This window comes from Macaca nemestrina, chromosome 15 (genome assembly GCF_043159975.1).
Source record: "Macaca nemestrina isolate mMacNem1 chromosome 15, mMacNem.hap1, whole genome shotgun sequence".
NCBI lineage: Eukaryota > Metazoa > Chordata > Mammalia > Primates > Cercopithecidae > Macaca > Macaca nemestrina.
In genome coordinates this window covers 45,248,809-45,273,882 of record NC_092139.1, presented here as the reverse complement: position 1 = coordinate 45,273,882, position 25,074 = coordinate 45,248,809, and the positions used below count along the sequence as shown (strand labels likewise).

The 25,074-nt window shown below is 42.7% G+C and overlaps 1 protein-coding gene and 1 pseudogene across 1 annotated transcript; both read left to right on the top strand.

The window, feature by feature from the left end:
• Nucleotides 1-2,096: 2,096 nt before the first annotated feature.
• On the top strand, nucleotides 2,097-4,447 carry LOC105481640 (protein lin-28 homolog A pseudogene; annotated as a pseudogene).
• A 15,129-nt stretch (nucleotides 4,448-19,576) lies between these two features.
• Nucleotides 19,577-21,947, top strand: LOC139358506 (uncharacterized). Its single transcript, XM_071079666.1, has 2 exons — nucleotides 19,577-20,040; nucleotides 20,527-21,947. Exon 2 carries the CDS (start codon nucleotides 20,699-20,701, stop codon nucleotides 21,737-21,739), a length of 1,041 nt encoding a protein of 346 aa, XP_070935767.1. The 5' UTR covers nucleotides 19,577-20,040; nucleotides 20,527-20,698; the 3' UTR covers nucleotides 21,740-21,947.
• The last annotated feature ends 3,127 nt before the right edge of the window (nucleotides 21,948-25,074 follow it).

The window sequence follows — 25,074 nt, the reverse complement described above, 5'->3', positions numbered from 1 at the left end:
GCTCTTCCTCCTATCCATAGTAGCCTTTCTTCCATCATATTCTATCATCTTTTTTCTTCCTATTATGCTCCTCCCATTCATTTATATCCTTTCATTTACATATTGTCCCAGTTCATACTCTTTATTATTTTGTTTAGCTCACTAAATTATAATTGTTTATCTGTTTTCTCTCTTCATGACTCAAAACTTCTAAATGGGAAAGAGTTACAACTTGTAATTTTAACTGGACCACAATAACTTCTTAATTGACATTTAAAGCCACACATGTGTGTAATTTATTTATTTAGAAAACATCTATTGAGTGTATTTGTATTTTAAGATACTTCAGGAAAAAAAGGAAGGAAGAAAGGAAAGAAAGAAGGAAGGAGGAAATTAAAAAGGAAGGTGGAGAAAGAAAAAGAAAAATGAAACGAAAGAAAAATGAAGCATAAATGGTAGAGTATTAATAATTATTAAATATGAAGAATACCTATATGACACTTTATTACACTATTATCCCAAGTTTGTTGAAATTAAAATAAGCATTCAATGGAGAGATTTCTAGAATAGGCTTATCTTTAGAGTTGTCACAAAGCGCCATTTTTAAAGAACATTTGGCCAGGCATGGTGGTTCAAGCCTGTAATCCTAGCACTTTGGGAGGCTGAGGCGAGTGGATTGTCTGAGCTCAGGAGTTCGAGACCAGTCTGGGCAACCATGTCTCTACTAAAATACAGAAGAAATTAGCCATGGTATGCACCTATAGTCCCAGCTACTCAGGAGGCTGAAGCAGGAGAATTGCTTGAACCCATGAGGCAGAGGTTGCAGTGAGCCGAGATTGCTCCACTGTACTCCAGCCTGGGCTACAGAGCAAGACTCCATCAAAAAAACAAAAAACACTTGAAGGATTTTTAATTTCTTAAATATTTCTTAACTTTCATAAATGCTCAACTTTTCCATGGAAATAGACCCAAGTTTGCTAAATATTTGAAGGTATTTGTCATTGGATTATACATTTATATAAAATGAAAATGAGTTCTACACATAGAATAAACTTTATGTTCTAAAACAGTCCTAATATTCCTCCTGTGGACTCATTCTGCCAGTTGCCAACTTTCACTTACTTCTGGCTTCCATTCCTGATTTTGGATAATTCAGCCTTCTTTGTTTTTCCAGACTCTCTTTACTCTCCCTGGAGATGGTGCATCAGGGCAGGAGGTTTGTGAAGTTCCACAGAACCGTTAGAGATGTTCAATGTCCTCAGATCATCAATGGCTGTTGCCACAGGTGACGTGTCTCTTCCATTTCCTGGACTGGTGACTGCTGAGGCATGACTGGTCCTGCCTTTCTTTCTGAGTTGTTTTTCAGGTATCCACAGATAATGTCTCAGGGTCCACCCTTCTGCCTCTGCTCTAAGTCTGCACACTGTGGCTTCTTCATTGCATACTCAGGCCACTGCCACACATCTGTGAGTTCTCCCCTCCCTTCCCCTCCCCTCCCCCCTGAGGCACAGAGGGATTTCTGAAATCTCCAAATGCCTCCTTGAAGACCGTGAGAAAACAGATCTTCTTCAGACTTACCCTGTGCAAATGCTATTTTCCCAATGTATGTTTGATAAAACACAATGGAGAACATGGGACTTCTTTTAGTGAAGTCCCTCCCCTTAAAGGCTGCATCTATGAAATGAATCTACTCATCTATCTTCTGATATTTTCAAGTTCTCCAATGATTATATACACATATATAGAGATAATTTCCTTTCTCTACTTCCCACCTTAACCATCTGTGATCTCCCCTAAGAAGGGAAGCCAGACAGGTGTTTTCAACCTCTTTATTTTCCTGGAATGATTTCTCATTCTAGAAATTATTGTACTGCCCTAGAAATCTTTCCGTGTGTTCCCAGGTGAGGAGGCTGTACCTTACCCTGGACCCTTTCTGCAGCAGGCAGACCATGGAATTGTCATGCTCCGACTTCCTACCAGATCTAGCTATTGTTATGTAAGCGGAAACTTTAAAATTTATAAATTCCTTTTTTATTTCCATCAAGTAAACCCTTTAAAGGTGAAGTATATACATTCTTTTACACAGCTGTTGAAAACTTAGGTAGTGAAGAAGGTTGAGGCCTTCTGATTTCTCTGGGGCCAGCAGCCGCCCAACCTGGGACCCAAGGCCGCGGGCTCAGCTGACGACCCTGGGCTCCGTGTCCAATCAGCAGTTAGCAGATGGCTGCGCCAAGGCGGCAGAGGAGGCACCTAAAGAGGCGCTGGAGGACACAGCCCCGGCCGCGGACAAGCCTCAGCTGCTGCAAGGTGCTGGCATCTGTAAGTGGTTCAACGTGCCGGCATCTGTAAGTGGTTCAACGTGCCGGCATTTGTAAGTGGTTCAACGTGCCGGCATTTTTAAGTGGTTCCACGTGCCGGCATTTGTAAGTGGTTCAACGTGCCGGCATTTTTAAGTGGTTCAACGTGCCGGCATTTGTAAGTGGTTCGACGTGCCGGCATTTGTAAGTGGTTCAACGTGCCCTTGGGCTTCGTCGACCGCCCTCGCCGGGGTCGCGCTCGATCCCCCAGTGGATCGAGCACCACAGTAAGCTGCACACGGAGGGCTTCCTGGAGCCTGAAGGAGGGCGAGGCAGTGGAGGAGTCAGCCAAGGGTGTGGAATCTAACCGTGCGGTCACCGGACCTGGTGGGGTGTTCTGTATTGGGAGTGAGAGGCAGCCAAAGGGGAAGAACATGCAGAAACGCACATCAAAAGGAGACAGGTACTACAACTGTGGAGGTCTAGACCATCATGCTAAGGAATGCAAGCTGCCACCCCAGCCCAAGAAGTGCCACTTCTGCCAGAGTGTCAGCCATATGGTAGCCTCACGGCTACCATAAGGCCCAGCAGGCCCCTCGCGCACAGGTCAAGCCAACCTGCTCTCCACGGGAAGAAGAAATCCACAGCCCTGCCCTGCCCCCGGAATTCCAAGAATTGAGCCACAATGGGTGGAGCTTCGTGTTTCCCAAGAGCAGGAAATTTCAAGGAGCAGGCAAAGTGGGGAAAGTGGGAATAGGGTACATTGGGGCCAGCTGGCCCCAATGTGTCTCAGGCTGGGGTTCACACCATCGCCCCTTCTTCCCTCTAGGTGGGGGGAAAGGGTGAGGCAAAGGAACTGCAACCATGCTCTGTCCAAATGCAAGTGAGGGCTTCTGGGGCGGTGGCGCGGGGGTGGCCGTGGGAATTTCCAGCTGTTGAAAGTGGCCTAGGTACGGAAGTTGTTTTCCTTTGTTACCGGAAAGAGGTCTCGATCCAGACCCTAGGAGAGGGTTCTTGGATATGGCGCAAGAAAGAATTCAGGGTGAGTCCGTGAAGGCACGTTTATTAAGAAAGTAAGGGAATAACGAATGGCTGCTCCATAGGCAGAGCAGCCCCCGAGGGCTGCTGGTTGCCTGTTTTTATGGTCGTTTCTTGATTGTATGCTAAATAAGTGGTAGATTATTCATGTCTCCCCTTTTTAGACCATACAGAGTAACTTCCTGACGTTCGCATGGCATTTGTAAACTGTCATGTCGCTGGTGGGAGTGTAGCAGTGAGGACAACCAGAGGTCACTCTCATCCCTGTCTTGGTTTTTGTGGGATATGGCCGGCTTCTTAATGCAATCTGTTTTATCAGCAAGGTCTTTATGAGTTGTATGTTGTATCTCATCCTGTGACTAAGAATGCCTTAATCCCTTGGGAATGCGCCTGGCAGGTCTCAGCCTCCTTTTACCCAGCCCCTATTCAAGATGGAGCTACTCTGGTTCAAATGCCTCTGACACTTTGAAGGAAGAATATTTAGTAATAATTTCCATTCCAGAGTGAAGTGATTAAGTATAAGACCGGATTCATGGAGCCAGGCCACTACATTCTGTGGGAGGGAATCTCTCAGGAATAAGGTGGTGTTTTTGTTTTGTTTTCACATCTTGTATCCTTATACCCACTTTTGGGATAGGGTGCTGGGGACTGTCCCAAACAATGGGTAGAGATGAAGGCAAAAACTGTGTTTGGGAGAATAGCTGCAAACCTGCTGCTCCTATGCTCACCCCCACCGCATTCTGGGCCAATGTGATTTTATTTACTTGCTCCCTTGGATACAGCACCTCGGGTCTCACTTTCTCCAGGATGCCAACTGCATTAGCTGTGTGTGACTGATGTTATCTCGTGCATTTTAACATTTTTTTCCTTACTCTAAATATTCTGGTTTTGTATTTTTGTATATTTTAATCTAAGTCCCTCATTTCCTGCACTGTGTTCTCAGGTACATGAGAAATCTCAGGTATAAGCCGGCAGCAACTCCAGGTTTGCACAGCAGAAATACTTTTTGTCGTCGTTTTTGCCACCAGGGAGAGCAACTATTTGGAGTTCGCAGACTATTGAACTACCTCATTTTTGCTAAAGAGAGCTGGCTTTTCTGCCGTAGTATCCTCTTGAAACCCCCTCTGCCTTGACAATTTTTTATGGGAGATAGATTTTAACTGGGTTACCCCATGACTTGATCGCCAACTACTGGAAGATTGGAAATTAGTCTAAACAGGAAATGGTGGTGCAGAGACACTAGGAGAGGTTGGGCCAGGTGAAAGGTCCAGAGAGGAAGCCAAGATAGGTGAGGCTTGTCTAATCCTAGGGCACAGGATATGCTTTACATCCCAGATCCATTCTTCACCAGATTAGGCCTACCATGCTCCACAGGGTATGTGTGTTCAGAAAAAAATGTGAGTTGGTAAGGATAAGTTTTAAGACCAATACCTCTGTTATCCTGTGCTGTCGAGGGTTGGGTATATGAAACAAGGTCTAAAATCCTTAACCGTTCAGAATTTTGGGGTTCCAGGGAGACCCATAAGCGAGGGCTTCTTTTTTTTTTTTTTTTTTTTTTTTTGAGACGGAGTCTTGCTCTGTCACCCACACTGGAGTGCAGTGGCACGATCTCAATTCACTGCAAGCTCCGCCTCCCAGGGAGCTGGGACTACAGGCCCCTGCCACCACACCTGGCTAATTTTTCGTATTTTTTTTTTTTAGTAGAAACGGAGTTTCTCCGTGTTAGCCAGGATGGTCTCAATCTCCTGACGTGAGGGCTTCTTTGTGGTGCCTGGAGCCCATGTCCTGCTCACTACACTAGTGATTAATAGTATCATGGTAGCTAAAGGAGAAAAAGGTGTTTCATTTACGTGCTCTGAGATCATCACAAACCTGCCTCACTGTGTTGAAATGGGACAAATGAAATAGAATGCATTGGGTGATGTGTGTCTGATCTTGGGTTCTTATCTTCCCTAAATGCTGCCCTCCGCACTGCCCCCAGTTATTGTATTTGTCTGGGCTTTGTAGGACTTCACGGAGTTGGTGATCGCTAGGGGCCTACTTTATGTAAATATAATGAATTGGTCTTTTTCCATGTTCTTTTGGGGTTTTGTTTACTTCTTGTTTACTTATAACTTCTTTTTGTATTGAGACCATCTTTGACAGAAGGTTCTGCATCAGGCCAAAAGATCTGAAACATTAGTTTGGGGGGCCCTCTTCTAAAGTGGAGATCTTGAACCATCTTTCTTTTGTGTTCCCCTTCCCCTATTACCTATTAGACCACATCTTCTGTCCTAAAAACTTGTCTCCTACCCTGCCCTGTTTTCCGTTCACCCCCAAAAGAAAATCTACACACCCAGACACATACACATTTAATGCTTGTAGTGTCTTCACAACTCTTAAATGATTTATGCAAACATCCTGAAGAAGCTAGGAACCCTCCATCCCTTGTTCCCAACTTCCTGAGTCAAGACCATTTCTTGATGTATCCATGCCAAATGCTTGAGACACTGCTGCACTTTGGATGGATCAAACCTAGTTAATCTTTAATCCTAAAGTAGAGAGAAGCAACTGAGGGCCTTCCATGTGGAAAGTGTGGTCAGGAGGCCACGAAAGGGAATATGAATGTATATCCAAGGCACTCAGGAACTGTTATGCAGGTGCAAGAAACTTTTGTCAAAGTGGCCCCAAGATTGTTTAATAGGAGACGAATGAATGTAACTCCATGTTTGCTGCTAGAAACCAAAGCTTTGCATGAAATCTTGTGTTTATTGGGAGGGAGGGTTGGAAAGCCTGAGTTTGTCTGTTCTTTTCGTGATCCCTTCCCCTCATTCCTGAACTGCAGGAGACTGAGCCCCTTTGGATTTTGGTGACCCCATCACTGGGGTGTATTTATTTGATGGTTGAATTTGCCGTACTGGGTATTTCCTTTCCCATTTTCTAATCATTTTGTAACACATGCTGACTCTTCCCTTCTCTTCTCCTTTCCCTGGGAAAATACAGTGAATAAATAAAGACTTATTGGCAACGAAAAAAGAGAAGGTTGTTAACAAACCTTGTGTTTCTTCAAAAATTATGGTTAGATTACCCTTGCCATATTCTCCAGAATCTAAGAATGACCTATATTTGGTTGACAAAATGTGAGCAGAAGGAACCTGTGACCTGTCTTATAGAAGTTTTAAGGTAAAATGCACAATAAACCATGTCCCTTTTTTCTGCCTTGATAATTATGGAAGGACACTTCAAGAAAAAGTGTCCCTCAACTTGTGTTCCTAAGTGACTATGGTAAAAAAGCCCCGTGGCCAACACATAGGGCTTGTACCATGTGCAACAAACAAACATTTGTTGTATTAAGCCACAGAGCTCTGGGGGTTACTCGTTACAGCCCTATAATCTAGAGCATCCAGACTGACGCACAGACTGATATATATTAACATGGGAAAATAGTCATCACATGTGTTTGTGTAATCAAAGCTAGCATGATCACCATTATGTTGAGACCTCAAGTCAGCTAAGTAACATACTCAAAGCTAATAAAACACAATTTGCTCTTTTACCTATTAATCTTGAGTATGTCACTCAATTATTAATTGGGATTAATAGGTTAAAGAGTAAATTCTTCCTTTAAGAGATTTTGAGAAGCCAGAAATTTGAGGAGAAGGAATTATATATATATTTTTTTGAGACAGAGTCTCGCTCTGTTGCCCAGGCTAGAGTGCAGTGGCACAATCTCAGCACACTGCAACCTCTGCCTCCTGAGTTCAAGCGATTCTCCTGCCTCAGCCACCTGAGTAGCTGAGATTTCAGGCGTGTGCCACCATGCCTGGCTAATTTTTGTATTTTTAGTAGAGACGGGGTTTCACCATGTTGGTCGGGCTGGTCTCAAGCTCCTGACCTTGTGATCTGCCCGCCTCAGCCTCCCAAAGTGCTGAGATTACAGGTGTGAGCCACCGTACCTGGCCAGGAATTATATTTTTGGCTGTTTTCAACCTTTTGGATAGGCTTCCAGTTTTTTTTTTTTTGAGACGGAGTCTCGCTGTGTCACCCAAGCTGGAGTGCAGTGGCGCGATCTCGGCTCACTGCAAGCTCCGCCTCCCGGGTTCACGCCATTCTCCTGCCTCAGCCTCCGAGTAGCTGGGACTACAGGCGCCCGCCACCACGCCCGGCTAGTTTTTTGTATTTTTAGTAGAGACGGGGTTTCACCATGTTAGCCAGGATGGTCTGGATCTCCTGACCTCGTGATCCACCCGCCTCGGCCTCCCAAAGTGCTGGGATTACAGGCTTGAGCCACCGCGCCCGGCTTCCAGTATTTGGGAAAATTCACCTGTTAGAAGTTCTGTCTTTTCAAAGTAGAAATCAAAATTGAGTTCCTAGTCTCACTTGGAGCTAGGGTGTAGGCATTTGACTTACATATACCCCTAGTTCCACTGATTTGAAAGCAGGAAATGACATTGTTTTGAGTAGAATTATGTTTTGCCTATGGGAAGCCTGTGGATTTGGGGAATGGTAGTTGTTTCAAAGTCAGGTTTTTGTCATAGAGTGGTACAGCAGTCAGAATTCTCTATCTCTCTGACTATCCATATTTAATTAGCTTTCTAGCTCTCTAGAGAGATGTGCCAAGGAATTTTATTATACAGTGGTGTGAATTGATACAGTTGAAACTAGTTTGATATCTGTAGGGTGGGCAATCAGAAAGGGAAGATTATGAGTAGGAGGAATTCCATGGGCATGGGCCAAAGTTGTCAATAGAAAGAATTTCTTTGCACTTTTTCAGAAACACTCTGCCTTGCTTTTTATGTCTTCTAAGTGGTTGTCATGCCTACATAGATTATCCAGGCTTATCTCCCTTATTTAAAGTTAACTGATTAGGGACTTTAATGACATCTCCAAAATCACTTCACAGCAACACTAGATTAGTATTTAATTAAATAAATGGGGACTATCACCTAATTACAGTAACACATTTTTTAAAAATTACAAAGCATTCATCAACAGTGGTTTCAGAAAAGCTGAATTTCTTTCTTCCAGTAATTGATATAGCAGTGCTATTAATTTTATTTGTTTGTTAAATGCAGCCTGTTCTACTGAATGGTTTGTGTTTTTTATTTCTGGAATTTCAACCTTATCTGTTCCCCCCAGATAACTGCTATTCTGGTAACTATTAAGATCTTTTTATAAATAAATCCCTTACTGGTTAACCTAGACAGAGTACATTTTATTTACTTTAACTTGAGCACCTGACCATACTAAACTTAGCCTTCTTAGAGAGAAAAATCACCTTTTTCTATTAAGATAAAGGACTTTGGTCAAAATGACATTACACAGACTTCTGCTTCCTGTTTATGAAGCCAGCTTTTTCTATAGGCCATGTTCTTTTGTTTTTAGGTTAGTAAGTTCTAGAAGTCATGCCCTCTCTATGGAAAGAATTTCCCTCTGCTGCTTCTTCAGTTTTCTCTTGAATATCTTTGTAACAGAAACATTTAGTGAATTCATTGAAGATTTTCAAGACCTTCATTCTATGGAAATGTCAATACTGTCTTCTTTTTGCATGCTTGCAGCAGAGACTGCAACCATGGACGGCGTGGAAAATGGAAGAGGAGGAAGAAGAAAGACGTAAGTGAATAGAAAAGATGAAGGTAAACTAAGGAATAAAGCTCTATTTTAATTGAGGAAAGACTGAACAATGGATTACGACCTTTTTCTCTTATAACATATTTGTACCATATATTCTCTTGTCTAGGTTATTATTAAATACTGCTTTATGAGCTATTGTATGACAGTCATACCCAAATGCTTTTACCCTAACCTTAAGTTAATGGTGCTTTATATATCTATATGTCTGCATATGTTCATACAATTATTTGTTGGTTAAAACATTTCTGTATCATTACTTACAACAAAATGATTAAAAGCACAGCTTATGGAGAAAAACTGCCTAGTTTGGCTTGGTTATTGTTAGATTTAATTTAATTTTTAAAATTGTGTTAAAATGTACAAGACATAAAATTTACCATTTTAACCATTCTTAAGTGTACATGTCTGTGTCATTAAGTTTCACATTGTTGGGTAACAATCACCGCTATTCATTTCCATAACTTTTTCATCCTACCATGGTGAAACTCTATATGGATTAAATAATAACTCTCCATTTTCTCCTCCCCTAGCTGCTGGAAAACTCCATTCTACTTTCTGTCTCTATGAATTTGACTGCTATCGTTATCTCATGTAAGCAGAATCATGCATTTGTGTGTGTGTGTGTGTGTGTGTGTGTGTATGGGTGTGTGTGTGTCTGTCTTATTTCATTTAGCATAATGCATTCAAGTTTCACCCATGTAGCATGTATCAGAATTTCATTCTTTTTAAAGGCTGAATAATATTCCACTTGTATTTATACACCACACTTAATTTATCCATTTATCTATTGATGGACATTTGTATTGTTTTCACCTTCCGGCTATTGTGAATAATGCTGATATGAACACTAGTGTACAAATATTCATAAACTTATTTTTTAAATTTTTTAAAAAATTTAAAAAAATTTTAAAAATATTCCCAGAAGTAGAATTGTTGAATCCTATGGTTTAATTCTGTTTAGTTTTTTCAAGAACTGCCATACTGTTTTCCACAGTTGCTGCTGCATTTGTTATTCCTACTAGAAATACTAATGGTTCAAATTTCTTCAGATCCTTGTAACACTTGTCTTCTGTTTTGTTTTGTTTTGAAAAATAGCCATCCCAAAGGGTGTAAAGTTGTATTGACTAAGTTTTCCGCACTCTTGATGCTCTGGAAATTGGACCCTCGTTGATACCAGATAGACTTCCTTTCCCAAGGGTAACTAACTAATTTCAGACAGCAAACAACTCCCCTTTCAGCCTCTCTGATATACAAACAAAACAATTCAGAGTCCACAGCCCCAACCATATCCTTTATCACTTTCACACACTGAGCCAATATTTTTCCTGCCGTAAATCACCCTAGAATCAGATACCAGACAACTAGAGATGGCTCCTATAGTCTAGAGCTCTTCAAAATTGTTAAATCCCAAATGTACTGGGCGCACCTATCCTGCCTTGCCCATTTTTTCCCAGAAAACCCCAAATAAAGGCTCCAGGCCATGTTTTCCCCTGTTGCCCTTGTGCCTCCTAACTGACCTTGTTGCTTCTCTCGTGTGGCCCTCTGTGGCCTGCTATGCCTCCTGTTTCTGGAGAATCTGTGAGTATAAAGTTCTTCACAATCATCATTTCTGTGTCTATATATCTGATATATGCAATTACCACAAATTCCCCATGCATTTTTAGAAGAGAAGTGATGTCTCATTGTGTTTTGATTTGCATTTTCCTATTGATTCCTGGTGATGTTGAGTATTTGTTATATGTTTATTGACCATTTGTATATATATTTTGGACCAATGTCTATAAATCCTTGGCTCATTTTTGAACTGAATTGTTTGTTTTATAGTGTTGAATTGTGGGGACTTTTTTTATATTCTAGATATTATTCCTTTATCAGATAGATGAGTTGCATTTTTCTCTCATTTTTTGTGTTACTTGTTTTACTTTATTGATAACATCCTTTGATGAACAAATATTTTAAATTTTGATAGAGTCCAATTTGTATATATTTTTTCTTTTGTTACCTGTGCTTTTGGTGTCATATCCAACAAATTACTACCAAATCCAGTGTCATGAAGCTTTTCCCCTATGTTTTCTCCCAAGAGTTTTATAGCTCTAGCTCTTACGTTTAGATATTTGATACATTTTCCGTTAATTTTTTTCAATAATATTAGATGATAAAATGTTCAAACTTTGCTCTTTTGCATGTGAATATGTATTTTTCTATGTACCACTTGTTGAAAAGATGTCTTTTTCCCCATTAAGCCATCTTGGCACCATTGTTTATTTGACCATAAATGTAAGAGTTTATTTCTGGGCTCTCTCTATTCTATTCCATTGGTCTATATGTCTGTCTTTATGTTACTACTACACTGTTTTGATTACCATAGCTTTGTAGTAAGTTTCAAAAGCAGAAAATATAAGACCTCTAACTTTATTTTTCTCTTGCAGGATTGTTTTGGCAATTGGGAATTCCTTGAGATTTATTAGGAATGTTAGGAGTGACTTTTTTTTTATTTTTGCAAAAGACATTACTGAAATTATAATAGGAATTGCATTGAATCTGTAGATTGGTTTGGGTAGTATGGATATCATAACAATATTAAATCATCTAGTTCATGTACATGGGATTTCTTTCCATTTATTTGTGTCTTCTTTAATTTCAGCAGTGGGTTGTGGTTTTCAGTGTATAAGTCTTTCATCTCTTTGGTTAGACTTATTCCTAAGTTTATTATTCTTTTGATGCTATTGTAAATGGAATTGCTTTTCTCAAATTCCTTTTCAGATTACACATTGTTAGGACATATTTATGGCCAATTTTTATGTGCTGATTTTATATACTGAAATGTCACTAAATGTGTTTATTAGTTCAAACAGGTTTTGTTTGTTTCTGCGTGTGTATGGCGGGGTGGGGGGGCGGTGTTTGTGTGTATTCTTGGGATTTTATACATATGAGAGGATCTCATCCGAGAACAGAGATGATTTTACTTCTATCTTTCCAATTTAGATGTTTTTTATTTCTTTTTCTTTCCTGATTGCTCTGGTTACAACTTTTAACACTATGTTGAATACAAGTGGTAAAATTGAACATACTTGCCTTGTTGTTGATCTTATAGAAAAAGCTTTCAGTCTTCCACCATTGAGTATGATGTTAGCTGTGGGTTTTCTACATATATCTTTATTGTGCTGAGATGGTATGGCAAATTAATTTTTGTATGTAAAACTATCTTTACATCCCAGGAATAAATCCTACTTCATCTTGGCATATAATACTTCCAATATGCTATTGAATTTGGTGTCCTAGTAAACCAAATAATTTTTGGCATCAATATTCATAAGTAATATTAGTGTGTATTTCTTGTCATATCTTTTTCTGACTTTGACATCAGCATAATACTGGCCTCATTGAATGAGTATAGAAGTATTCTTTCCTCTTTAATGTTTCTAAAAATTTGAAGATTGATGTTAATTCTTCTTTAAATGTTTGTTAGAATTCACTGATGAAGCCATCTGATCCTGAACTTTTCTTTCATGTAAGGGTTTTGATGACTGACTCAATTTCCTTACTCATTACCCATCTGTTGGAATTCCTTATTTCTTTATGATCCAGTATTAGTTGATTGTACATTTCTAGAAATCTGTCCATTTTCATCTAGGTTATCTATTTTGTTGAGGTGCAGTTGTTCACAGTACTTTTTACAATTATTTTTATTTCTGTAAAATTAGTAGTAATGTCAGTGAACATTTGTGTTAAAAAAGAAGAACAATCTCAAACAAAAAATCCAGTGAGGAGAGTGTTTACCATTACAATTATCTCTCTTAGCACTGCTTTTACTCAGTCCCATAATTTGGCATGTAGTGTTTTCATTTTCATTTGTCTTAAGATATTTTCTAATTTCCCTTCTGATATGGTTTGGCTGTGACCCCACCCAAATCTCAACTTGACTCTCCCAGAATTCCCACATATTGTGGGAGGAACCCAGGGGGAGATAATTGAATCATGGGACCACTCTTTCCCATGCTACTCTTTTGATAGTGAATAAGTCTCATGAGATCTGATGGGTTTATCAGGGGTTTCCACTTTTGCTTCTTCATTTTCTGTTGCCCCCTGACTTTTGCCTCCAGCCATGATTCTGAGGCCTCCCCAGCTATGTGGAGTTGTAAGTTCAATTAAACATCTTTTTCTTCCCAGTCTCAGGTATGTCTTTATCAGCAGCGTGAAAACAGACTAAAACAGTAAATTGGTACCAATAGAGTGGGTTGCTGAAAAGATACCCGAAAATGTGGAAGCAGCTTTGTAACTGGGTAACAGGCAGAGACTGGAACAGTTTGAAGGGCTCTGAAGAAGACAGGAAAATGTGGGAAACTTTGGAACTTCCTAGAGACTTGTTGAATGGTTTTGCCCAAAATGCTAATAGCAACATGGACAATAAAATCCAGGCTGAGGTGGTCTCAGATGGAGTCGAGGAACTTGTTGGGAATTGAAGTGAAGGTGACTCTTGTTATGTTTTACCTAAATAGCTGGTGGCATTTTGCCCCTGCCCTAGAGATTTGTGGAACTTTGAACTTCAGAGAGATGATTTAGGGTATCTGGCAGAAGAAATTTCTAAGCAGAAAAGCATTCAAGGGGTGACTTGGATGCTGTTAAAGGCATTCAGTTTTGTAAAGGAAACAGAGCATAAATGTTCAGAAAATTTGCAGCTTGATTATGTAATAGAAAAGAAAAACCCATTTTCTGGGGAGAAATTCAAGCTGGCTGCAGATATTTGCATAAGTAGCAAGGAGCCTAAGGTTAATCCCCAAGACCTTGGGGAAAATGCCTTCAGGCCACCACATCAGAGACCTTCACAGCAGCCACTCCCATCACAGGCCCAGAAGCCCAAGAGGAAACAGTGGTTTCATAGGCCGGGCCCAGGGTTCCCATGCCATGTGCAGACTAGTGCCTTGTGTCCCAGCCACTCCAGCCATGGCTGAAAGGGGCCAACTTGCAGCTTGGGCTGTAGCTTCAGAGGGTGGAAGCTGCCAAGCCCTGGCAGCTTCTGCGTGGTGCTGAACCTGCGGGTGCACAGAAGTCAAGAATTGAGGTTTGGAAACTCCCGCCCAGATTTCAGATGTTTGGAAATGCCTGGATGCCCAGGCAAAAGTTTGCTGCAGGAGCAGGGCTCTCATGGAGAACCTCTGCCAGGGCAGCATGGAAGGGAAATGTGGGGTCGGAGCCCCCACACAGAATCCCTACTGGGGCACTGCCTAGTGGACCTGTGAGAAAAGGGCCACCATCCTCCAGACCCCAGAATGGCAGATCCACCAACAGCCTGCACTGTGTGGTTGGAAAAGCCACAGACCCTCAATGCCAGCACGTGAAAGCAGCTGGGAGTGGGGCTGTGTCCTGCAAAGTCACAGGGGTGGAGCTGCACAAGACCACTGGAACCCACCTCTTGCATAAGCATGACCTGGATGTGAGACCTGGAGTCAAAGGAGATCATTTTGGAGCTTTAAAATTTGACTGCCCCGCTGGATTTCGAACTTGCGTGGGCCCTGTAACTTTGTTTTGGCCAATTTCTTCCATTTGGAATGGCTGTATTTACCAAATGCCTGTACCCCCATTGTATCTAGGAAGTAACTAGTTTGCTTTTGATTTTACAGGCTCATAGGTGGAAGGGACTTGCCTTGTCTCAGATGAGATTTTGGACTGTGGACTTTTGGGTTAATACTGAAATGAGTTAAGACTTTGGGGGACTGTTGGGAAGGTATGATTGGTTTTGAAATGTGAGGACATGATATTTGCAGGGGCCATGGGTGGAATGATATGGTTGGGTGGATGTATCCCCACCCAAATCTCAACTTGAATTTTACCTCCCAGAATCCAAGGGGGACTCAGTGGGAGGTAATTGAATCACGGGGGCCAGTCTTTCCTGTGCTATTCTCATGATAGTAAATAGTCTTATGAGGGCTGATTGGTTTATCAGGGGTTACTGCATTTGCTTCTTCCTCATTTTCTCTTGATGCCTCCATATAAGAAGTGCTTTTTGACTCCCGCCATGATTCTGAGGCCTCCCTGGCCATATGAAACTGTAAGTCCAATTAAACCTCTTTGTCTTCCCAGTCTCCGGTATGTCTTTGCCAGCATCATGAAAACAAACTAATACACCTTGTGATTTCTTCTTTGACCCATGGCCTGTTTAAGAGTGTGTTGCTTAATTTCACTCATTTCTAATTTTTAAAGTTTTTCTTCTGGTATTAATTTGCAGTTTTATTCCATTGTGATGAGAAAAAAAAACTTCATATGATTTCCATACATTAACATTTACTAAGACTTATTTTGTAGCCTAACATGGTCTATCCTGGAGAATGTTCCATGTGCACTTGAGAAAAATGCATATTCTGCCTTGTTAAATGGAGTGTTCTGTGTATATCCATTAGATACAATTGTTCTAAAATAGTTCTTAAGTTCGCTAGCTTCTTATTGTTCTTTCAAATTTTTCTATCCATTATTGAAAGTGGGTTATTAAAGTCTACTGTTATTGTAGAGCTGTCTATTTCCCCTTTCAATTCTCTCAATGTTTGTTTCATATGTGTTTATAATTGTTATATCTTCTTAGTGAATTCATCCTTTCATTATTATATAATGTCCTACTTTGTCTTTTGTAACCATTCTTCACTGAAAGTGCATTTTGTGTGATATTAATATAATTGCCACTGTTCTCTTTTGGTCAATTTTTTAATTTAATATTATTTTTCTATCCTCTCACTTTCAACCTATGTGTGTCTTTAGGTCTAAAGTGAGTCCCTTGTAGACAGTATATAGCTGGATCCTGTTAATTTTTAAAAATCCATTCTGCCAATCTGTCTTTTGAATGAAAATATAAATATTTTCATTTATGTTGAGAATAATTACTGATAGGGAAGAGCTTACAATTGACATTGTAAATTTTTTTTTTTTTTTTTTTTTTAGATGGAGTCTTATTCTGTCACCCAGGCTGGAGTGCAGTGGCACGATCTCGGCTCACTGTAAGCTCCACCTCCCGGGTTCATGCCGTTCTCCGGCCTCAGCCTCCCGAGTAGCTGGGACTACAGGTAAATTTTGTTTTCTTATAGCTATTTTGTCCCTTATTTTTTCCTTTACTGATTTTCTTTATTTTTAGTTGACTTTTGTGGTGATAAATTTTGATTCCCTTTTTATTTCCTTTTGCTTATATTCTATAGGTAGATTATTTAAGATTATTATAGGGATTGCATATAATGTCCTAAAGTTATGTTACTCTATCTTAAGTTGATACCAATTTAACTTCATTCACACAAAAAACTCTACTACTGTATAGCTTCAACCCCTTTATGTTATCAGTGTCACACAGCACATCTTTATATCACATAGTTTTCAACATAGGTTTACAATTTGTTACTCGTTTTTTTAAAATTTTGTAGAAAATGAAAGACTTAAGTTACAAACCAAAATTACAATTTGTCCACATATTTACCTTTACTGAAGAACTGTATATTTTTATATGACTTTGAATTACTGTCTAATGTCCTTTCCTTTCTACTTGAAGGACTCTCTAGCATATTTTGTAGGAAAGTTTTAGCGATAATAAACTCCCTTAGCTGTTGCTTGTCTTGGGATGTCTTAATTTCTTCCATAGTTTTGAAAGATAGTTTTGCCAAATATAGAATTCTCAGCTTACATTTTTTTTTTCAGGACTTTAAAGGTATCATCCTACTGCTTTCTTTCCTGCAAGGTTTATTTTGTGAAATTTTCTGCTAATCTTATTGGAGATTTATTTTATGTGATGAGTCACTTTTCACTTTCTGTTTTCAAGTCTCTCTTTGCTTCTTCATTCCTTTTGGTTTTGCTTCTCAAACACAATAATATCAAGTGGTCTGTCAAGGTTGCTGCTTCTCCTCTTTGCCTGTGGTGGTTAATTTTATGTGTCAGCTTAACTGGACTAAGGAATGTCCAGATAGCTGGTAAAGCGTTATTTCTTGATGTGTCTGTGAGGGTGTTTCCAGGAGAAACATTTAAGTCATAGACTGAGTAAAGAACGTTGACTTCAGCAACATGGTTGGGCATCGTCAAATACATTAATGGCCCAATTAGAACAAAAAGGTGGTATGAGATGGGCACTGTCACTGTGGGAAGACAATGTTTTAGAAGGGCTGTCTTTGACTTTTTCCTTGATTTGTCTATTAACTTATTTGCCTTTGTTGGTCACATCTAGCTGTTAGGTTACATGAATTGATGGATAATTGCTCTATTGTTTTCAACAGTGCCCTGGGCACCTAAATTGTTTTGCAGCCTGCTTTCAAGAAAGTCAGGTCTCTTTGCATAGGTAGCCTTTGAGATGAATCTTCAACCCTAGGAGTGCTCTTCTGTGTCTTTTCCTGTATTATCTCTGGTAAACTTCAGCTGGTCTAAGGTTTGGGTAGTTGCTTCCATGGGATTACCTGCATCTTCTTAATTACTTATCACCAAAACCTTCATTGTTTTTGAAATTGCCCTTAGGCTTGAACTTTCCCACAAGCTATTCCAAATAAAATCCATTTCTTTATAGAGATCTGATCACTCTCTTTCTAGGCAAACGGTCTTTGTGATTGCTGTTGAGTGGGGTGGATTGGAGGGGGGCAATGACCCACTTGTCTTGGAGTAACATATCTGCTTTACTAGCAGGACAGTGGACAGAGCAAGTGGCTTCTCTCTTTTTTAGTTTGCTTCATCTGGTATGGAATCTTCTAGTGTGAAGCCTCACAAGTGATCTGGGACAAGAGGAAATTGGGCTCCAATAGTCTCAGGCTGTCATGCCTGAGATAAAAGTTTCACCCTTTAATTAAAACTGTGTGGGGAAAGAAAGTCTCATTTCTTTCATTCTTTCTTGACTGTGTTCAGGGGTCTTCTTGACTGAATTTCTATACAAAAAATGGAGATAAGGAGAAATTCTGCTGGGCTGATTCTCCCAAGAAGATGTCATAGTCCTTAAGTAGGAAGTAGGATGAGAGGGAGTCCTGTGTATTTCACTGCACTGCCCTGACATAATGTTTCTGTCATGCTGAGCAGGAAGAAGGGAGGGAGGGAACAGGTAGTGGCTCAAATGCCACAGAGTAGCACTGTTCTTATCAATATTTACTAGATTTATTATAATAAATTATCTTTTAAAATTTTTCTGTGTGCTCTTATAATAATTTCCAGAGATTAAAGTAATCTGGTTTTTGTTGTTTTTCAGTTTTTACCTGTTATGATTGTGAAAGGAGCTGGGCACATTCCTCAGCCCCGGGCTCAAAACTCCCTGAGCCTAGCACAAACACATCCCATCCTCCCATCCCACCACCATATATCTCTCAAACTCCCTGAGCTCAGTACAAACACCACCTGGAAAGTCTCCGATAAGGGGACAGCCGTTCAAGGTTACTGAAAGCGCAGGAGCCAAAAGAATTTCTTTGTTCCCCTACAAATTTCGGGCTATAAAAAGCAAACGCTCGCATTGTTCGGGGCCCTCTTGTATACTGTGTAAAGGAGGGACCAAGTTCGAACTTGTAGTAAAGATCCTTGCCGCTTGGCTTTGACTCTGGACTCTGGTGGTCTTCTTTGGGGAACAAACAGTCTGGGCATAACATCTGGGGGCCCGTCCGGGATTCTCCAAGCCCACCAGACCCCTGGTCAACGGATCTGCTAGGATCGATCTACTGATAGGTGAGCTGGCTCGTCTCCGTTTGTCTGTCTGTGTCTGTGTGTCTGTTCTGAATCTGAATCTCTGACTCGCGAGGTCTGAAACTGAGGCTGGCACAGTCCTGGCGGACGCGCTATAGGACAGCCAGTGGAGACCGGTGGGAGACGTCCCCTGGCTCTCTTCTGATTTAAATTGCGATCTGAGTTGCCGGAGCGGGTTCGCGATCCGGGCAACAGTCTGAATCTGACCCCAGTCCCCGGGTGCGCGCCTGCTGTCTGAATTGCCCCGGTCCCCGGGTGCGCGCCTGCTGTCTGAATTGCCCCGGTCCCCGGGTGCGCGCCTGCTGTCTGAATTGCCCCGGTCCCCGGGTGCGCGCCTGCTGTCTGAATTGCCCCGGTCCCCGGGTGCGCGCCTGCTGTCTGAATTGCCCCGGTCCCCGGGTGCGCGCCTGCTGTCTGAATTGCCCCGGTCCCCGGGTGCGCGCCTGCTGTCTGAATTGCCCCGGTCCCCGGGTGCGCGCTCGCTGTCTGAATTGCCCCGGTCCCCGGGCTCCCGGCTTCCGGCGCGCGCTCGCGGCCCCGGTCCCCGGGCTCCCGGCTTCCGGCGCGCGCTCGCGGCCCCGGTCCCCGGGCTCCCGGCTTCCAGCGCGGATTTCCTTTACAGGGATTCCAACCCACAACCTAATTCTAACCCACATTCCTTTACAAAAAGAGACACAGAAAGTGAGACTGGAGAGAAGAGAAAATAAGTGAGAGAGAGACCATAGAGATGGGAAAGGGAGAAAGTGAGAAGGGAAATCGGAAAGAGAAAGGGGAGAAAACGGCAGACGTGGAGAGTCAGAGAAAGAGACTGAGTATAAAGGAGAAAGGACACGGGATGACAGAGAGACAGAGAGAAAAAGCGCGCGCGAATGAGATAGAAACTTAAAGAAAAGACCCTGTAAGTATGTCAATCAAAGATTTAGACAGAAACGGAAAAATTAGAGAGAGAGATAGAGGGACGGAGCAGGCGGAGGGGAGGCGGGCTCGCTGAAAGGGAAAGTAACTTTAAAAGGCTGGGGGGGCGGACGCGAGGGCGCACTTCGCAGACTAGGCCCCCCCCCCCAGCCGCCTGACTCCACGGTGGCTTTACCCCTTCGGGAAATAAAACCCCCAGATGACACAGAAATCCCCAAGCTCCAGTACTGGCCATTCTCCACCAGTGATCTGTATAACTAAAAGGCTCAGAGTGCTCGGTTTTCAGACAACCCCAAAGATTTACTGGCTTTACTGGATAGTGTCATGTTCACCCACCAGCCCATTTGAGATGATTGTCAGCAGCTCCTCCGAATCTTGTTTACCACGGAGGAGCGAGAGGGAATACAGGTAAAAGCTGGAAAGCTGGTCCCGGGGGACGACAGTCAACCGACTGCTAACCCTGACCTCATAAACGCGACCTTTCCTCTGACCAGGCCGGCGTAGGACTACAACACGGCAGAAGGTAGGGGACGGCTACACCTTTATCGCCAGACTCTAATGGCAGGTCTCCGGGCAGCTGCTTGCAAGCCCACTAATTTGACTAAAATATATTCTATTCGGCAAGAAAAGACAGAGAGCCCAGCCACCTACTTAAAAAATTAATAGAAACTTTTAGACAGTACACCCCCATAGATCCAGAGGCTCCAGAAAGTCAGACAGCTGTTGTAATGTCTTTCATAAATCAGGCAGCCCCAGATATTAAAAAAAAACTCCAAAAACTAAAAGACTTGAAAGAAAAGCGGATTCAAAACCTCCTTCAGATAGCCCAGCAGGTTTATAATAACAGAGATACTCCAGAAAAAAGGCAATTTAAGGCCACTAAAAAAATGACCAAGGTCCTGGCAGCAGTAGTACAGAAAGAACATCTACAGCCAGAGTACACCCAACCTAGGCGGCCCCCCCCCCAGGCATGATAATCTGAAAAAAAGACCAATGTGCCTACTGCAAGGAGGCTGGCCACTGGGTAAGAGACTGCCTCGCTACTGCCCAACCCGGACCTGGACGCCCCACTCCATGACTGCACCGAGATACTAGCTCAGGTGCACGGAGTTCGAGAAGACCTGCAGGATCGCCCACTTCCTGACGCTGACCTCGTCTGGTTCACTGATGGGAGCAGCTTCATGCATCAGGGCCAGAGGTACGCTGGAGCGGCAGTGACTTCAGAGACTGAGGTAATCTGGGCGGAACCCCTGCCCCCGGGGACATCGGCCCAGAAGGCCGAATTAATAGCGCTCACCCAAGCTCTTACCTTAGGGGCGGGGAAAAAGCTGACGGTATATACAGACAGCCGATATGCTTTTGCAACAGCACATATACATGGGGCCATTTACAGGGAGCGGGGGTTACTGACGGCTGAAAAAAAAGAAATAAAAAACAAGCAAAAAATCCTAGCCCTGCTAACAGCCTTATGGAGGCCAGAAAAGTTAGCCATTGTGCATTGCCCAGGGCATCAGAAACTAACTACTCCAACTGCTCAAGGCAACTTTCTGGCGGACCAAACTGCAAGAAAGGTGGCAAAGGCTCCCAGCCAACTCCTTACACTCCAGCTCCCTGACCCGGGCCCCCGGGACTTGCCATATTTCCCTGATTATTCAGAACAAGATCTCCAGTGGATTGACAAGCTTCCCCTGAAACAGATCCAGAATGGGTGGTGGACTGATACTAATGACCAAACCATCCTACCAGAAAAATTAGGACAACAAATGTTAGAACACATCCACCGAACCACCCACCTGGGTGCTCGGTGGATGATAGACCTGATCAGACGCTCTAAGCTCAAATTCAGACATACAGCCGAGATGGCCAGCAACATCGTGACAAGTTGCAAAGTCTGCCAGCTTAACAACGCCTACCCCCAATCCCAGGCTGCAACGGGAACAAGGCTCAGGGGAACCAGGCCCGGTATCTACTGGAAAGTAGATTTTACTGAGATAAAGCCAGGAAAATACGGGTATCGGTACTTACTTGTCTTTGTAGATACTTTTTCAGGGTGGACTGAAGCATTCCCCACCAAGAAAAAAACTGCTCAGGTTGTAGCAAAGAAAATCCTGGAAGATATCCTCCCCAGGTATGGCTTCCCCGTCCAGATAGGGTCAGATAATGGGCCGGCCTTCGTCGCTAAGGTAAGTCAGGATTTGGCTTCCATCCTTGGGGCAAATTAGAAACTACATTGCGCTTACAGGCCCCAGAGTTCAGGACAGGTAGAGAAAATGAATCGGACCTTAAAAGAGACCTTAACTAAATTGACTATGGAGACTGGCGCTAATTAGGTGGTCCTTCTCCCCTACGCTCTGTTCTGGGCCCGTAACACCCCTTACAGACTGGGCCTTACTCCTTATGAAATTATGCATAGCAGACCCCCACCCTTAGTTCCCGGCCTAAAAGATGATCTGCTCAAGTCCGAAACAGAAAATGTCTCTGAACTCTTGTTTTCCCTACAAGCCTTGCAGAAAATTCATCAAAAAATCTGGCCCAAGCTGAAGGAACTATATAAGGCCGGTCCCCCGCCGAAACCCCATCCGTACCAGCCGGGAGACTGGGTCCTGGTCAAGCGACACCGACAAGAGACCCTAGAACCCAGGTAGAAAGGACCACTCCAGGTACTCCTAACCACACCCACCGCCCTAAAGGTAAAAGGCATCGCATCGTGGATCCACTACACCTACACCCACGTCAAGCCAGTGAACCCAACCTCTGATCTTCTGGGACCAATCACGGCGGCGGCTGAAGCACCGGACACGTGGACTGTGGACAGAGCTAGGAACAACCCCTTAAAACTCACCCTGCGCCGGCAGCATAGCTCACTGCAAACATGCAGTTAGGTAGTCTAACCCTAACGTTAGTCGCCCTAGTGGCCGCTGGAGAAATCACAAAACCAGCTCATAATCCCTTTGTCTGGAGATTCTGGCTTTATGAAAACCGAACCCACCCTGGGCAACCTCATAAGCCCGGAAAATTATTGGCCAGTGCTGATTGCCCTTCCTCAGGGTGCAACAGCCCAATTCTACTAAATTTTACTGGTTTTCAAATAGCCAAACCTATGACACCAATAATATGCTTTGAGTTTGATCAGACTAAATACAATTGTAAACACTATTGGTGGCACCAAAATGCTGGCTGTCCTTATAACTATTGTAACATCCACAGACCCCGTTATTGGGGAGAGAGAAAACAGTTAGACCCTAAATGGCCCTTCTATCGTAGACGGGATAAAGACTTTCCATATACATAGATAGTTAGAGACCCCTGGAACTCCCGCTGGACCACACCTCAACATGGGGCTGTATACTACTCCCCCTCCTCCACATGGCCTAGCAGTCACCTCTATCTGTGGCAAGGCCTAGTGCAAGTACTGCCCCTGGTCCACGGGAATATCCAACGACAGGAAAACAGACTAACACAAGACTTACGTCCTTTCTCCTGGTTAAAGTTATTACAAGAAGGACTAGAACTTGCTAACCTTACAGAACTTCATAGCCTGTCTGGCTGCTTCCTGTGCGCCACTCTAGGGTGTCCACCGCTAACAGCTGTCCCTCTGCCATAGGGATCCTCTACCTTTGCCCAAGCTAACAACCTCCGAAACCTCTCGTATACTCCTATCCTGAGCGTGCCCCTATACCTAAACCCCAGTCAGGAGAAGTTTCCCTACTGTTTCTCAGGAACCAATTCCAGCCTCTGCAGCATCACTGCAACGCCCCCTAATATCACCTTAAAGGCTCCATCAGGCATATTCTTCTAGTGTAATGGAACCTTATCTAAGAACCTACCTAGTCCTTCTGTTAATAACCTACTATGTCTCCCTGTCACATTAGTTCCCCGGTTGACTCTACTAACTGCTGGCGAGTTCCTAGGATATACCGGTAACTGGACTAGTGCTGTTATTCACCCAGACCCTAGACCAAGACCTGCACGAGCCATATTTCTCCCCCTCATTGCAGGAATCTCCCTCACCGCATCCTTCATTGCGGCCGGACTGGCGGGGGGAGCCCTAGGTCACACCCTCATAGAAAGTAACAAGTTATACCAACAATTTGCCGTTGCTATGGAGGAGTCGGCTGAGTCCCTTGCCTCCCTTCAGCGGCAGCTTACGTCCCTAGCTCAGGTAACCTTGCAAAACCGGAGGGCCCTAGACCTACTCACTGCAGAAAAAGGTGGTACATGTATATTTCTAAAAGAAGACTGTTGTTTCTACATAAATGAATCAGGACTTGTAGAGGACCGGGTCCAACAGTTACGCAAGTTAAGCACTGAAGTAAAAACACGGCAGTTTGCTTCAGCTGCAGACCAATGGTGGAATTCCTCTATGTTTTCTCTGTTAGCCCCCTTCCTTGGACCCCTGCTAAGTCTACTATTTCTGCTTACCGTAGGACCTTATGCTGTTAACAGAATTTTACAATTTGTTAGGGAGAGATTTGACACCGTACAACTCATGGTCCTCAGAGCCCAATACCAACCTGTAGACGCTGAAACAGAATCAGACTTATAAGACCCAAGATTGGCTCTAAAGATACCTGAAAAGAAGGGGGGAATGAAAGGAGCTGGGCACATTCCTCAGCCCCGGGCTCAAAACTCCCTGAGCCTAGCACAAACACATCCCATCCTCCCATCCCACCACCATATATCTCTCAAACTCCCTGAGCTCAGTACAAACACCACCTGGAAAGTCTCCGATAAGGGGACAGCCGTTCAAGGTTACTGAAAGCGCAGGAGCCAAAAGAATTTCTTTGTTCCCCTACAACTTTCGGGCTATAAAAAGCAAACGCTCGCATTGTTCGGGGCCCTCTTGTATACTGTGTAAAGGAGGGACCAAGTTCGAACTTGTAGTAAAGATCCTTGCCGCTTGGCTTTGACTCTGGACTCTGGTGGTCTTCTTTGGGGAACAAACAGTCTGGGCATAACAATTGTTTTGCTGGAGGGCAATTCCATGGAGCTCTTCATGCTACTGTTCCAGATGTTGTGCTCTATAATTAATTTTTTATATTGATCTTGCATCCTGCAATGTGGCTAAACTCCCTTATTATTTCTAATTGATATGTTGTAGATTCCATTATATTTTTTACATAGACAATGATATCCTCTGTGAATAAAGATAGTTTTCTTTTTCCTTCTTAATCTTCTTTTCTTTTAATGTCTTTTACTTGCTTTATTCCACTGGCCAGAACCTCCATGACAATGTTGCAGGCAGGTCATGAAAGTGTTTTTTCTTTTTTAATCTCAGGAGGAACACTTTGTTTCATCATTAAGTATGATGTCATCATTAAGAATGAGTTTTTGGTAGATGCCCTTTATGAGATTGAGGAATCTCCTTATGTTTCTATTTTCTGAGTGTTTTTATTAGGAAAGTATATTAGATGTTGTCAAATTTATTTTTATATGTCTACTTGGATGACCTTATTTTTTTCTTTTTGAGTTTTATAATATGTTGCATTTATTAATTTTTGAATATTAAACCAACCTTACATTCCTAGTATAAATACCATTTAGTCATGATTGATAT